Source organism: Drosophila ficusphila, unplaced genomic scaffold, assembly GCF_018152265.1.
Source record: "Drosophila ficusphila isolate 14025-0441.05 unplaced genomic scaffold, ASM1815226v1 contig_198, whole genome shotgun sequence".
Classification (NCBI taxonomy): Eukaryota; Metazoa; Arthropoda; class Insecta; order Diptera; family Drosophilidae; genus Drosophila; species Drosophila ficusphila.
The window spans coordinates 12824051-12840685 of NW_025064092.1; the positions used below are offsets into that span (position 1 = coordinate 12824051).

The 16635-nt window shown below is 42.1% G+C and overlaps 1 protein-coding gene across 1 annotated transcript in view; it reads right to left on the reverse strand.

Moving 5' to 3' along the window:
* The window catches only part of LOC108097225 (disheveled-associated activator of morphogenesis 1), a 32197-nt gene extending 15619 nt beyond the window's left edge, over positions 1–16578 (reverse strand). Inside the window, exons 1-3 of the mRNA XM_043207407.1 lie at positions 16549–16578; positions 16093–16267; positions 10732–10817 (exon numbers count right to left, since the gene is read on the reverse strand). Of these exons, the coding sequence (XP_043063342.1) occupies positions 10732–10817; positions 16093–16267; positions 16549–16578 (291 nt within the window). The remainder of the gene's footprint in view (positions 1–10731; positions 10818–16092; positions 16268–16548) is intronic.
* Positions 16579–16635: the final 57 nt, after the last annotated feature.

The following is a 16635-nucleotide window of genomic DNA, read 5'->3' on the forward strand; positions in this document are numbered from 1 at the left end:
CCCAATATACCCAATATAAACAAAGATTAAGACTCTTTCCATTTAGATGTTAGCACTAGACATCTAGAAACTTTGCCAACAACAAAAGAGTTCAATTTCTTTCCATTCTGGTTAGTAGAGCTTTTATACCAATATAAAACAAACAACGGAGATATTTTCGAAATACTAGTAAGCTAGTAAGCCTTGTAGCTGCAAGCTAGAAGTATCTCACATTAAAAGGTTGTAATTGGAGGTGAGCAGGTGCGAAGCCATCGCTTGAGATAATTTAGCTATCTTGACTTGGCCCACATTCCACAAGCGCCACTCCAAAGGTCGTGAGAATTGAGTCCGTCTGCTGGAGAACCCCGTGTGGACACCCGTGCATTACTCCCCGTGAGAGGCCCCGAAAATCATCGTGGGCTAGGCCAATGTCAGTCTGGCAGTCTGGCAGGCCTAGAATCCGCCGCCAGCGGCTTATGTCATAAATAAAGCCGTAACGACCATAGGCGACCGCAGACGAGAATCGCCGAACCAGTTTCAGATCGAGTTTGGCGGCACTTGCAGATGCATTTAAGCGGTTCGAGGCATTTGCAGATCCAGATGCCGATTATGCAACCGTGGGGATAGCGAGGAGAAAGCTCCACAAAAATTTTAGCCCAGATTGCGGTAGTTGACGTCACAACGGAACTTGCCGTTAGTTATTGGTCAGTTTTGGTCGGTCAGCGGGGGTACTACTCCCCTCCAATTGCGAAACATGAACGTAGAGCAGTCGCTCTACCTTCTAATTGCAAGTGCAATTCCATGTTCCATGTGTCAGAGCCCCTTCTCCCCCCACTCTCCTGCCACACCGATCTACCGATTCCCCTACCGAGGGCTCAGAATCTCGTAGGCCAAGCCCGCAGAATGTCGAATGAGCGAAAGTCGCCAGGAAATAAATGCTACTGGCTCGAGTTGAGCTTAATGGGAAGAAACTTAAATGGAGCGTTGGAAAGGTGATATATATTATGACATTTCCCGTCAAGCAATAAGGTGTTGTGTCATTAAAATCGGTGTAAAATACGCAGTATTAAAAATAATGGGTTGCTCAATTTGTCTTAAATACTTCGATCGGATAAGTAAAGTTATTACAGTTTCTTTATTGTAATTAAAAGGAATTCTCTGCCCTGGTCACTATTGATTAAATGACGTTTAGTAAATATTTGCATACATAGGAGATGCCTTTGCTGACGAAGCCCACGCACTTAATTGGTAAATGCACTTTAGCCTATTAATAATGACCAGAGACGTTCCAGACGGCCGTTAATCGATGTTTCGAGTGGGTTATCGAATAACCCGCCGTTTCACTTGGAAAGGAAAGCACTTGCTTCGAATTGCACTTTAACAAGCACTCGAATCCAAACCAGGAGCGCCATCACCGCAATCGAAGCTCGGCAACGGAACCACCAATGTAGATAGGCGAGGGGTCTTGGCTCTTGGAAGCCCTCAACTCAACAGCGGGTCTCACCCCGCGGAATCCTCATCAGCATTTTAACACTCGCACACAAAAAGGCAACCGAAAATTATTACTAATTAATTATTGTTGCACAAATGCCTGACGGTTTGCCGCAATGCACCTAGCGCTTACCAACGTACTCAACACTCAACTCTCATCCCACTCCCAATATAATTTTCTGCCTCGGACGGCGGCCACTTGTTTGTTATTCGTTTGATTTTTGTTTTATGTACATTTGTTATGCGGCGCGCGGCATTTCGTCAGCTCATTCGATGATTGAAGCTCATTGAGGCGCGCACTCAATCAGAAGGCGGAGCGAGCGGAGATGGCGGCCATTGGGCACTTAATTTCGCTGGGGCGCATTTCACTTTCATTTCTCCACAATCAAAATGCGTCGAGTACCGGGCATTAAACGGTCAAGCGGGGGGCAAGGGAAGGAAAAGGGGAAGGGGAAGGGGACTGAGACTGAGACTGGGAAAACTGAGGCGCTAAAATTTCAATTTCATTTTATTTATGAGCGGCCAGGCGACACTTTTGAATGCAAATAGCGCTAAATTGTCGTTCAGGTGAGAGCGGACACTCGCTGTCTCTTTCACCTCCTAAGCCCTTTCTAATTTCCCTCTCTTTCTTCTGCAGTTGCAAAGCCCTAAAAGTGCAGAATTCGTAAATAACTCCGTGGGGAAACACAAACGGTCTAAAAAATTAGCTTGACAGAGCAGAAGTAACTGAGAAGTGGGGCTGATATGGATTGGATTTAACCATAGGTTATTGGAAGATCGTGAAACCATATCGTACCATATTAAAAATATATAAAACAGGCCTTTGGAAATTAGGGTAAATAATTAACTAAAGGTTAATTTAATGACAGGCAATTTCTCGAAACATTTGTTTTACCAAACTAACCGAATCTGATTTGGGCCTAGCCGTTCAATTAGATCGCGACCTAGAGACCAAGAGAAATCCGTAGCCTAAAATCATCTTCAGAACTCACCGTGTTTATCTTATCCATGAAGACGCTCATTTGGTTTTTTGCGGACATTGTGAGCCGCTTCTTGTTTGACAGACTTATGCACTAGAACCCGAATCGGAGAACTATAACTTTGCAAGTGTTTTCCGCCGCAGGTTCGGATGCAGCAACAATCCACACATCACGCACTACACATTGCCAATTCTTCACTTGGTGTGACAAAAAAAAAATTAATTGAAAAAAAAATGATTTCAAAAGGTGTGCGCGACAGGTGGCTGCGCTACGAAAAGCACACGCGCGCGCGTATTTCCAATTTTCGATTTGATCAGTTCGACTTCTATAGTCAATGGCTTTAGATTTTGCTTTGAACAGCCGGTCGGTGGGAAGCGACTCGTGTGCGTTTTTATCGACGGCTGGCAGCGCATTGAACGCTCGCCGCTCAAGACGTGCCAAAGGCAGCAGCGACTTGGCCAAAAGCAGCCAAAGCAGCGGCGGCAGCAGCAGCAGCAGTACACGATGAACACGTCGTGAGCCGAAGAAGTTGGCCAAGACAGAGTGGCAGCGAGAGCGCGAGAGCGTTGCGAGCGTAGCACGAAACCGGCTGGCAGCCGAAAGCGGGCTTTGAGCCCCATCTATGGGCCATGCCGAAGACGACACTCTGCTGCACTCTCCGTTCCGTTCCGTTCGTCCGTCGCACCTCCCATTCCCCCCCGCCCCTTTTGCCTTGGCTTGCGGATTGGGGCCGCCTTGTGGGTTGTGGGATGTGGGCTGTGGGTGGAGCAGTGGCAGTGCCTTTGCACTTTCATGGATGTTTCTCGAGCGGAAAGGGGATTGCATTCCAGACAAACTGACTTATAACAAAAACAAGGGCAGTGCTCAAGTTCTCGAGCCAAAGGCCCAGTTCTAAGACACTTGATCTTAAACGGCAAAATGGGGGCGAAAAGCAATGAGCTAATTGCTATCACACTCTGCTCGACTTTCCGAGGGCAAGCAGGTTGCCAGCATAAACATATAAGTTCTTAAGCTGCAGAAAATTAACTAAATGCAGTCACATCATAGATAATACCCACCAATAATAATCAAATAAGCCAAATCAACTTGTATACCAACAAAGAGAAAGGATATACTTGGAAGCCCAGTGTAAAAGAGTTGTAAGCCTGGCCCGAAACAATCGCCCAATCGAACTGGCAAATATAATCAAACAACTTAATTAGCTTTGGCAAATCAGCCACAATCAACAGAGAATTGCAAGTCCATACAATAAGTTATTCAGAGACATGCACATAGCCGTGTTTACCAGCAACTTTGGCAATTGTGGACTCAAAGACAGAGTCGAAGTCAAAGTCAAAAACAATTTAAGGTCGTCACAAATAAAGTTTGTTTTTTCGTCTCTTTTGTTTTGTTTTTTGCAAGTGTCATGCAAAAAAAGCGAATATCATGGCAATGCCGCCGTGTAAGATCCCCACGATTCTCGTCTCTTTTTATGTAACGGCCAAAAGCCGAATATTGGCGGTCATTCGATATATAGCGCCTACAGATTTTGGTTGCCAACCGTTCATCACCTGCTTTGGCTCGCTACCTTGCAAACCTACAGGAGGGTCTAAGTACTTTAATAAAGATAAAAAAAAGGAACTAAAGCGCTTGGGAAATCTTTAAAAAAAATTCAGGATACGGTTACCACAAAGAGTTAACAATAGTTATTATACAAATGTTTACCAGAGGTTTTAAAATAAAAGAGTACCTAGTTAAACAAAAAAGGGTATTATTTCGCTCTATAAAACTTTCTTTTCGAGATTGTTTCTATTTTTTCAGCATTTTGCTCTCATTTGCTCTGACCGTTACTGAGGGCTATTGTTATTAAATATTGAGTTGTTCAGTTATTGGTCTTCGAAGCTTCTTTCAGATCTTGTACTCACCTGTTAATTGGCTTCGTTGTCGGGGCTAAGTCTTTGGCTGCAAGAAAAAGACGAGAGTGGCGAACAGGCAAATTAGTTGAAATTCGTCATAGTCATTGAAGTTCAGAGTTTCCCATTAATTCAATCATCCCGTCCCGACTCGAGCATTTAAATTTCCCATTCGCAGGGCTCTGGCTTTTTACTACTCATCCCGCTGCAGGCGCAAAGCGAAAGCCAACACGCTTCGATCGCAATTACTTGGCCAATGGCCATTATGCGGCCAGACATAATTTCCCATTAGCAGCAGCTTTTTATGGGCAGCTGCAATCACTTAGAGAACCCATTTAATTTCCTTGGCCGAGTCATCGCCTAATCTGATTTGTCTTGCCACCATTCGTAGACACTCCCACTGCCCGATTCCATTTTCATTTCTAGCTAATCGCAGATGCACTTATCTCATCTGGATTCAAGATCTTGTGAAATTTGATTTATGTTCCTGAAAAATAACAACAAGTACGGTGCTCCGAAAAGGTTGATGAAAGTGAAATTTTGTCAACGGCTTCTTCAATTTGTTTTTCGGCTGTTTATTATTAATTTCGTTTTCAATTTCACTAGAAAGCATAAAAAACAAACTCGCAGCCCTCTTGATATTCTTGCCGGGCAGAAACGAACCATTTATCAGTGTTCGCACCTGATTTGAATAAATCAAAAAGTCTTCTCCCTGTCCTTTTTTGTTAGCCTCTCTCTCTCTCTCTCCCACTCGCACTCCCCCTGAATAACAAGTGGGTGAGGGGGTAGAGGTGGCGGCTGAAGCAGAACCAACGGCAAGTGAAGGGCGAAATAAATTGATGGACAAGCAACAAGATCAACGTTCAATTTATCTGCATGCAAGTTCCTAGAAATTTCCTATGGCAAAACAAAAGACTTAAGCAACGAACTTGGGGAAAGGACATTTAATGTACATTTCATTTATATTATTTTTTTTTTTGTTTGCATTTTTACGAAAATTAAGTTTAAATAATTTTTGTTTTAACTGACTACTATTTCCGTTTTATTATTTTTTAACTTCTGAACTCTCCCTCACCGCGTTGCAAGATGCTGACTAAAATTCTTATACCCCTTTGCAAGGATATACAATAAGTTAGTTTGGCCGCCAAAAAGGATTTGAGACTTTTCGAAGAAAATGTTATTATAATAATTATTGGCGGATGCCCCATGGCATATGCACATCCGCCAGTTGGATCGCTTTTTCCGGCTTCGTCTTACGACCTGCGGCTCTTGACTTTCGGCGGCGACTTTTTGGGCAAATCGGACGAAAGGGGCGGAGGGGCGGTAGTTGGACAAATTGATATGCACATTCCGGCGACATTAGCATATGTCGCGAATGGTTCAATTAACTATTCCGCTCAGCTAATATCGGTTTCACCCACCCCAATAAAGGGACGTTTGGGGGGACGCTGGTGGTAAATTGTGGATGACTTGACGCACGAGTATTTCAAATTTTTTGAAGAAAGTCTCGCCAGCGCTTCCCATATGAAAGTTAGCTCTGCGGCGGGTTGAATGACTCAGAAATCAAAATAAAAGTCAAAATAAAAATTTAATTAGTGTTTAGCTGTTTTCATCGTTTGCCAATCAACGTTTCAGGGGCGCAACCCATGAATAAAATAAAAGTTTCCCAGTTAAAAATCGTGGACCGCACAGATTGCAGAAATTTACACCTGGCATTTTAATTCGCCATCAAGTCAACGGATAAAAAATGCATAAAAGGTTTGACCCTTTAATGCTCTAAATGCAGTAAAGGGCACCTGAAAATGTCGTAAATGAATCCTAAATTACTCGGCCCGAAACGCATTAGAATTCCTTAGTTAAATGAACATTTGTTTTGGGATTAAAGTAATATGTATGCCTAACCCTTTGCCAAGAAACTAAGATCAAGATCAAAATCAGTTGGCCACTCCGATTTCTGCCCCTCCCTTTTTAGCTCGTTAAGTACTTTTGTTTTTATTTTTTTAGCGGTTATAATTGTCGATGCTGAAAAGCCGTAACAAACACCGATATTAATGTAAGAGCAGCGGAGAAAAATACATATACGAGAGACACTGCGCTGTGGTCATAAAATTATATTTATGTGGACAGAAGCAGGGGAATGCCGAGAAAAGGGGATCCGACTGCGGTTTTTCATTGCCGGGCTGTTGGCTGTTGGCGGTTGGCTGTTGTTGTAAGTTGAGATTGCATTAAAAAACGTGAGTGCGTGAAATACAGCCTACAACAAAGTCAAACATTGCAGTTACACTGGCCTTTTGGGTAATCATTTCAGTTGTTGTCGAGTTGTTATCGCTGTACTTCTTATTGTTATTGTTAATCGCCGTTTTTTGGGGCCATCGAAATGTGTCAATGCGGGATGAGCGTTCCAGGTGGGAAAATAACAATTTCGGATTGCTGTTATTGATGCCTCAATGACAGCGCACTACACCTGATGATTATCGTTAGGCGGAAAAACTACTAAAAGTTACTAGAAAGGTTACTTATGACCTCTTATAAGATCCCCAAATATTTTTGTTTTAAATGGGGTTATCTAAAGACGTTTTTTTACTAGAACCTACGAGTTAACTCTTAATTTTTCAACTCCCTAGATGCTTTTCCAGTTGCTTACATGAGCCGGCGCACTAAATCACTCATCCGCACCGTTAGACACACAAGCTAAACTATTACTTAGTTTCGCTAAAAAGAAAATGGGCAGAGCCTAAACCAGAAAATAAACCTGCCCCACCAAATCAGCGATCAAACCTCCATTTAATTTCTTTTTGATCTTCGATTTATGTATTGGTCACGTTTTACGTAATCCCAGCGAGACAAAGGCAGACGAGGGCCTGCATTTTTTCTTCTGCCAGCAAATTAGAAGCAAGTCAGGGGGAAAAGAAGAAGAAGAGGAAGAGAGGGCTAAAAACAAAATCAAAAATCAAACGCTTTCGATTTCTATTTGAATATGCAAATCGACCAAAGACCGGCAGCAGCCATCCAAAGCCATTGGATGGCGTCGCATCCTAACCCATTCCAATCCCATCCACCGCAGACCAAAAAGAAATTCCCATCAATTAATTTTTTTCTTCTATCACCTCTATTTTTCGATTTTGTTCGGTTTGTATGTTGTTTTTGTTGTTTTTGCTTTCAGAGGGGCCCTCTTCGGGTACAAATTTCTTTACAACGATTTTTGCACACACCACAGCTTAGAGGAAAATAAAATTTGAATTATAATAAAGTTAAGTTGGTCGTAAATAACGTTCAAAGGCGTCCGAAATTCCCAGCGAAATATGCATGGCCACAACAAAAAAGACCTTTGATTATTTTTTCAAATTTACCATAGTAGTGTGAGTGCGTGGTTAATAATTTTAAGGCTGTGTTTTGATTAACATTTAAAAAGCGTGAAAATTAATTTGCCAAAAAAGTTGCATGAATAAATGTATGGGTTTCGTTATTCTGCATCATTTTTTACCAGAGAAGACTCCAAAACATATAAAAAAATTTATATTTTCTTCTGGATGTAGAAAAAGTTCGTAAAATTGTCGTTACCTGTCAGGCGTCAATCACAGATCTCGCCAGATCAGGTAAAAATATTTCCATGAGCTTATTTTCTTACCCAGAAATGTGCCACAGAAAGAAAAGTGTAACAATACGAAAAACTACCTGCAAGCAAATTTTTGTTATTTTTCTACGTGCTGAGTTTGTATTTTCCCACAGTGCACTTGGAGTCAGTCTACCATCTAGCCATCTTTTTCTATCGCCTAAAGCCCTCTCTGTCTGCTTTCTAAGCAGAAGATTTACTCATCGAAAATGACTGGGCGCGGACTGTGGCCACAAATCAAATTGTTTTAGATTTTTAACTCGTTGTGTCCAAGTGTAATGGTTATGTGCCAGTGCAGTCTCTTTCCCTCGATTCTCCTCGCTTCTCGACGACGCATTTTAGCCGGGCTTTCACCTGCAGGTTACAAGTGGCGGCAGACATCACGTACGGGTCCACATGGAACGGCCGCCGCCGCGCCCAGCCTTGACCTACAGCATTGGTTTGGTCTTGGGCTTGGATTCGGATTCGGATTTGGACTTGGACTTGGACTGGGTTTTTTTTTTTGGTCTGAAGTGGAAGGTGGGGTCTTTCGCGGAGACGGGCTTTGTTTGTCTTGTAGCGCTACCTGAATTCGGCTAGAAACACTAAACCCCCCTTCACACGGGAGCTTTCTAAATACAGCTGGGCCCCTCCAACGAATCTCCTTTTCGCTCGCGACACCCATGCAAATCAGCAAAAGACTTTGAGCAGCCACTAATGATCTCCGAATTTGGTCAGAAGTAACATCGATGAGCTGCTAACTAGCGTTGAGTCAAAACAGTGGCCTATTCCCTAATGATTATAATTAAGCCGCTGGCCAAACACCCACGAATCTATCCTCCCTTCAAAGATATCCCCTGCCAACGCACTCTCGCACCTAATTAAAGTCGTTGAGACCCAGCCAACAATAGAGGCAAACGGTAAGCAGAGAAATATTTGCTTTAAATATTTATAATAGGTATTTATGCGCGTGGGTATCGCAACTTCCGCAACGGGGGCGTGGCCAGAGGGGCAGGAAGCCACAAATTGAAAAGAACAGCAGGCAAACTTTAGTTTCTGTTCGGATTCAGTGTTGGAGTTAAAAAATAAAGAGTTCAATGTGTTTATAAAAGAAATGGATTGAAATAGTTGAATTTGGAAACGTCGGAATATCTTTTGCTAGGAGTTCCACGATCTGTCTTGGCATTTGTTTAACATTCGTCGCAGGCAGAGAGGCATCGGCGGACCGCCGGAGGGGATTATCCAGTAACCTGCAGCGGATCGTGTCCAGCGACTGTTGACACATTTTCGACCTGTCCCGGCGACAGTGTAACGGCATTTTGTTAACTGAACATTTGCAAACCGCTGTAGCTGCTGCTGCTGCTGCTGCAACAGTTGCATCTTTGGAAGTGTGCAGCATTTTTGCTTTGTTGTTAATTTGAAAAACGACGGGAGCGAGAACGTGTTTTTTTGGGCCAAGATAGTCAGTCAGTTAGCCAGAGAAGCCAGGAAAGCCAGAAAAGCCGAGGAAACGGGTTACGCAAAGCTGGCGAACAAGATAATGTGTGGCAACCACCACTCCGCGGTGGCTCCTCTGAACTTTGTGGTGCGCAGTGCGTTGAGCATTGAAACAGATTGCACCACAGCGATTGCGGCATCCCGAAATGCTCCTGCTTCCTCATCTTCCCCATCCCCATCGTTGCCACAAAAATTCTGAAAACAAGTCTCGGCGAGTGACCATAATAAGCATGTTCTTAATTTATACACAAATACATATGCATTTCTCTCGTTTGGCAAGTAGTTATGTTTAAAAGTAAATCGTTATGCATGTTTGCTTGCATTATGTAATTGCGAAACAAACTCCTTAAGGTTCGTTGCCAAAATTGTACGTATTATATTTAAAACGTATATTATGACCAAAGAAAAAGTGTTTGAATATCAACATTATAGTTAGTGTCTTAATAATCTATCGGCTTGTTGTCTTTGAATGCTCAATTGCCGTTGAAATTTGTTTATTTCAATAATAGCAAAAGCCTTAGAGCGCCAAAATGCCTACCTTTTGAACAAAGTTTTGATCATATAAAAAAATAAATTTTAATTTTTCTTTATCAAATCGAGCGAACTCTCGCCGCTTAATTGACGAACACGCCAAAATCAAAAGAAACATCCCACAATTCCGCAGCTGATCGTTGCTGAAGATAAAGACTTGGCCCGGGAATTGGCTTTATTAGCATGCAGATGCTTATCAATCGATCGATTAGGCAGCCCCAAAATCAAGGGCCCTAAGTTCAGTTTTTCTTGCATACTTGTGGGCTCACAATGAACATGTTTTGCCACGGGTTTGTGGAATACGTTTCGGGAGAAGTGGAAAATCCGAACAATGTGAACTTGAAAACCCAGAAGGGGATATGGAAAATGGGGTAGAACGACATGGAAGGGCCGAGACACTCGAGCACACTTCATCAGCTTCACTTGAAGTCTCTCAAGCTTCGGGGGGGTCCCCTTTCTTATGTGATTCTCCCTTTTTTACATACCAGGCATTTATAAATATGAATGAAGGGGAGAAAATCCACAAAGGGTTTCTGGATAGATAGGAGACTCTCTAGACATGTGTTTGGGAATGCTTCTGTGTATTTGTTTAAAGGGGCTCCCTGGAAGTCCTTAAAATTACACAAGCAAATCAGCAGGAAACGCAAACGCTAATGTGCTTCAACCAAAGGACATTGGCATTGTTACCTTCAACACCATGCCGCCGCCCATTGTTGTTTCCCGTTTTCACCCCATATTGGTTAGTTTTGTTCGAGACGGATCAACTTACCTTCGTTGTGGCTCTAAATCGTCCAATGGCAGTCTTTACTGTTATCCAGTTACTTTGGCATGTAAGGTGGAAGGAAAGTTGTGCAACTGCAGGAAGAAAAACAGTAAAATGTGAGAAAGAATCCAAAACACGTAATGAGCTGATATTTTACAAAAACAGAGACCTTGCTCGGGATATTTGGAAAAGCATACTTTTGGGCATCCAATCGACGGCAGTCGACTTTGCTTGCCACCTATCCCCCCATCTGCTCCCAAGTGAAACAAAGCATAAACCACTCCGCACAATTAGATGACCCACTCGAGTCTCGATCGGTTCAACGACGATCTTTAAGTGCTGAAGGCCAATTGAAGTGCTCCTGGCTTGAGACATCTCAAATGTAAACAGAATACCCGAACAAACAATGCAGGCATAACTAAAATACACAGCGCTGGCATAACGAACATATAGTTCGATCAGTGGCAATTCAGTACAAGCCCAGAAATTAAAGTTCGGAGTTGCCCCGGGGTGAAATTGCAAGGGGAGGTTGGAGAATGTCCTACCCCAGAACATAGTGCTTACGTATCAAGTATCTTATGTAAACAAAAAACGTATGGTGATAAAAAATATACATATATTTTTTTGTTTGAGCTGCAGTTTTGTTTCAAATATCAAAAAAAAAAAAAAAAATTGTATACAACTAGTTAACAAGAGTTTTCATAAAAAAATAATCAATCCACTTGTGCCAATATATTAGAATGCTAATTTAGTTAAAGTATACTTTTGGGAAGTGTATTATATGTAAGTGAATTAAAAACCGGGAATTCATCTTTCTCAGGCCTCAGACATTGCCCCTGGCACCCGCATTCAAAGCCATATGCCACCCGCACCTATCTCTGCGTTCCTCGAAACTCCTCGAAACGGGAGTGCAGTGCATTTGGGGGTTGAACCCAGTCCAGACGGAATTTGAGGCTGCATCCTTCTCAACTTTTTTTTTCTTCTCAGTGTCAACGACACGCCCTTTAGCTTCTCCACACTCTTCCCCCTACATTAGTACAACTTTAAGGCCAAAGCCAAACAAGCAAAGCCAGAGGTTGAAGCGAAAAATCTGCAGCGAATGCCACGCAAAAGGCGAATGCAAATCGCGAACCAAAAATGTGAAAAACATCTCGCTGTCAGCTCAAACATTTGCTCGCGATAAGATTGCGCCTACCACCCCCTCTTAGCACCCACTCCCCGCGCTCTAAATGCTTCACCACCCCTTTCACTTTGGCCAAATGAGCAAATATTTGCGAGTCCGATAGAGCCAATAGCAAAAACAGGCAGATAACATTTAAATTCGTGGTGAGTACTTCTCCAGGCTTGCTCGATGCTCTTGGGGACAGAATAAACCCACGATTCAGAAGTGTAGTTTTGGTCTCCATTCTGCATAATAACCTTTAAATTTCGAATATGTTTAAATTAAATCTGGAAAAACAGTTCAATAAGGAATTGAACCAAACTTTTATTTAAGAGGATTTTAAATTTTAATACAAATGCCATAAGTTTTTTAGCTGCGAAAATCCCTTTCGATTTTTGCGCAATTGCTTGGCGCCTTGGCTTTTCAACGCCAGACGCAGATCATGATTCCGAACGAAGAGCGGGACGGGAATATTACACGTTTGCCTGTCTCCCTTCTATTTTTAGCCATCTGTGTATCCTCCCTTGTCCTCGCCTGCTAATAGATCGTGGCAACAATTTAATGGACAGCCTACCCCCGCTCGCCAGTTTCCCCTTGCACTTAAGGGAGATTTTCCGCATCTTGTTTTTCCTCGTCGTGATGCCTTTTGGTCATGCGAACGAGAGAATCGAGACCAGCAATCTTCGCCTTATAGGGTCGGAACTACCCGCCCTTTTGATCACACACAATTCTCATATGGTATGGTAGCCTGCCTGGCCCTGACTTGATTTTATATTTAGTTCGCTTCCTGCTTCTGCCACTCGAGATGGGAAGCATGGAAATGGATCTGGAATGGGCCCATAAATGGAGAGGCCCCATGGAGAGGGGAAGTGTCTGTCGACTGTCGCTGAAGTTGTATCGATTGCACTTCAATATCCCGGTATTTCCTTGTTCTAACTGCACTCTGTTGGTGATTTAATTAAATGGTCTTTTCCGCTTTCTTTTTAATTTGAAGCCCCACATATCATCTTTTGTTGGAAGCAGCCGAAAAACTAAAATTAGTTATCGGAATCTTTCGGTTTCGGCTTTCTTTTCGTTTTTCGGTAACCCCAAGGCGATAATTAAGAATTTCAACCTAATTGATTCTGGAGAGTGGAGCCGAAAATTGTACATAAATAAAACACAAAGAAAATATGACAAATTTGTCTACGTATCTTGGCTCTAAAAATAAAACTTATTTCGACCTTAAGCCTCCGGTTTTAGTGTATTAAATTTTATTATGTTTATTTAAACAGTAATTTAACCATCTTGACTTGATCTCGGGTTACCTGACATGGAAAAACTGATATGAAGCTGATCCATTTATACACCAATGCGACATCAAATTGTTAAAAGTGGAAAGTGGTTTGAAAGAACCGCAACAACCGCAAAACAAGAGAAGCTTCCCATGGAAACCAACGGAAAAAAGAGCCCACGTATAGGAATTGAGAGAAAAATGCGCACTAATAAAATCGTTTTTCACTAGTTTCAATTGCCGGGCAATTTGAATGCAAAACTAATTGAGACAACAGCGACAAGTTATCAAGTGCATCCCCAAGTACGTGTATCTTCCAGTCTGCACATGTAGCTACACATTTAACAAACTGGTAGTCTGTATGTCTGGGCTGGTCGGTCGTCATGGGGCTTCCCGATGCTATTGTATAGAGGAAGATATTGAGAGAAAAGAGAGTGCATTCTAAAGCAACATTTTAAGCGCTAAAAAGGCGATTCAAAAGCTCCCAGTCTAAAAAACTACATTTTAAATCAAGTAAATTATATTGGGCAGAACTCATCCTCTAAAATAAATTTGCATAAATTTCAATCAACCAGGGTATAATTTTGTAGTATGCCAAATATAGCGAGGAATTTTTTTTCACCATTTGATTTTCTCAATTGAATTCGTAGGAGAGGCGATCAATTTAATGAAGTGCTCCAATTCCAATCTATGTTACTTCGTTATTGGCAGTTTTATGAGTGAGTCTGCCACCCCCGTCTTCACCCACCCATGTTTAGCCTCTTAATGCTTGATCTTTCAATCGTCTCCCCTTTTAAAGCGCATGTGACTGTCGCCACGAAATTTTTTCGCAGATTTCAAAGATTTGGAGCAATAAACTTTTCGAATCGAGACACCATCTACCATTTGCTGTTGGGTCACCCAAGCGTTTTTCCTAACCGTTAGAATAAGAAGAGCCAAGCGGAGTTTTATTGACGTCGCCAACCCATTAATGCTAATTTGGATCGATTTGGTTCAAGAAGTTTAAAGAAAGCTAAAGAACCGAACAAAAAAAGAAACCGGCCGAGATGAGATGAGTAAGAATGGAACAAAAGATTCTAAACATACATATTTGAAATAGACGTATTGAAAACCAAACAACCGATAAATGCGTAATTATTTATTTCAAGTTCCCTTGGTTCACAGCCGAAGATTTTGCACTTTTGACAAAGTAAGCAAAAACGTGCAAGAATTATGCGGAATCGTAGGGTGACTGGTACAAGCCTCCTCCGATTTCAGCTCAGATTTCTCTGGAATCTCTTTCAACAACATGGGAATGTTTTGGATTGTCAAGAAACCGATAAACAAACACCGAAAGTTCAGATACATAAAAATCAACTATAACAACAAATTCAGTGTGATAACTAGGCGTCGCCTTCGATATTCAACCTTACCTTTTTTAGGGCAGACTTACCGCACCTACTCCCTAAAGACTCTGGCAGCCCCAATTTTTTTTTTGCTTAGCAAAGCGTAACGCCACGCACGCGCTGAGGATGGGAAAACGAAAAACGAAGAGAACGCAAAGGAATTTTATGCGCAGGCGCAGCCCCAAAAAGAGCAGCTTCCTCTTCTTGATCTCACTTCCCAGTTCTGCTGCCTTTATTTTTGGGTAGGCGGACAATCAACTTCGAATGCCAGCTGGCAAGAACAGGAGGCGAAACCATAAGGAAGCAGCATCCCAATTGGAATCAGCCATAAAGGTCTTGTTAATGCCCTATTTATTTTACTATTTCTGCTTTTTATTTCAATAATAATGGCAGGATGCTGAATAAAGAATGAAACCATGTAATGAATTTAATGAACTTAGTTATTTAAAAAAAAATAGAGATAAATATGGGGTTTTCTAAATACAATGCCAAAGATCGGATGTTATGAAGATAAGGTCAAAGAAAGGCAAAAGGTTCGGATAAAAATCCAGAGATGGGTTCAATGTCAAGTTCGTGAGCCTTGCTTCATTCTTCTTTGCCTGTACTTTTGTTTTTCGCCCACTTATGCAGTATCCCAGGGGAACTGATTGTTGTTGCTGTGTGAGCTCATCGCCAAAGTCACTGGCCACGCCCCAAAGTGACGGCATAGGCGCCAAAAAGAGTTGGAGTCGCTCTTCTCCCCCATCCTCTCATCCATTCCCTCTCTTCCATGTTAAGTGTCCACTCAAGAGAGATTTGTATCTCAAGGACGCACTTAAAAGAGGCGCAAGTGGGCGGTTCGGGGATGGGCGCCCATTTGGACGGGGTCATGGCCGTGAGTCACGCTTATGAAAGTTCGCATAAAACAGGAGTCATTGTGAAAAACTCCCGAAACTTTTCTAATGCACAACATTTGACACCGGAAATATGTTAAAGTTTACGAAAAGTGGGAGGATTTGTAAGAATTTATATTATGCAATAAAAAGATAGCCTTTTCTCTTTTTCGCAAAGCTTCACTGGGAGTTTTTATTTTTTTTTTTTGTAATCGGTTGTTGTTGGTTGGTTTTGTCACTTCACTTAACCGTTAAGCTAGTCACTTTGTTTTCGTTCTTTTTTCAGGTGGTGGTTGCAAGGCCAACAAAACAACAGCAACGAGTTGCGGAGTTTCATTAGCGCTTTATAAACTAATTAAACACACGAGTTGATTTCTCACAGAATTTTTGTTGACAACAAAATTAATAGCAATTGGGTTGCTTTTGTTGTTACTCCAGGAACAGTTACTAGGGAAGAAAGAGCGAGGGAGTTGAAGAGAGCGCAATACAGCCGGCTGCTGCACACACACACGAAGACTTACGCACTGGGGATTTATTGATTTTTCACACTCGCATAATAACGGTAAACAGGAGAGGTATGAGATCGCGATGATAGTGAACCAAAGGGAAGGCAAAAGTCGTTAAAATTAACACAAAAAGTGCATTTATTGCACCCCAGCCAAACACAGGACTTACTCTCTCTCAATTTATTTCTCTCTTTCCACCAACTCGTATTTGCTCCTTTTTTTAACAGGAGTTTTGGCACACGCCCAAAAATGCAAAAGCCGCGCACAATAACACATAAAAACAAAAGCCAATTCACAAACGGGCAAAAAAAAATAGTGTATTGAGGGAGAAGAAGAGGGTGCAACTACCGTTATCCCTGCGAACTCACTTTTTTTTGGCGAAGCTTTACTTAATACAGTCGCCTTCTTTAGCGCAATCACTCAGCTAAGCCCTCATTTTAGCCGAACTCCACTTTTTGTTGCACTTTAATGTTTGTATAAACCCGCGCAAGCCGTTTCGATTTAGGTTGACGAACGAAAAAATCGCGTCCGCTCGGAGCGAATTCAAAACAGTAGTGTTACCAGATGGCTTTACTGCCGCTTTCCCATCGGATATAAATATACTAAAATATCCACAGGCAGTAACGAGCGCTGGCTTTTCTCTTAGGAGGTGCATTTCTCCACTAATTGTTTCTGGCAACACCACTTGTTTCAAAATAAATCGTTATTTGCC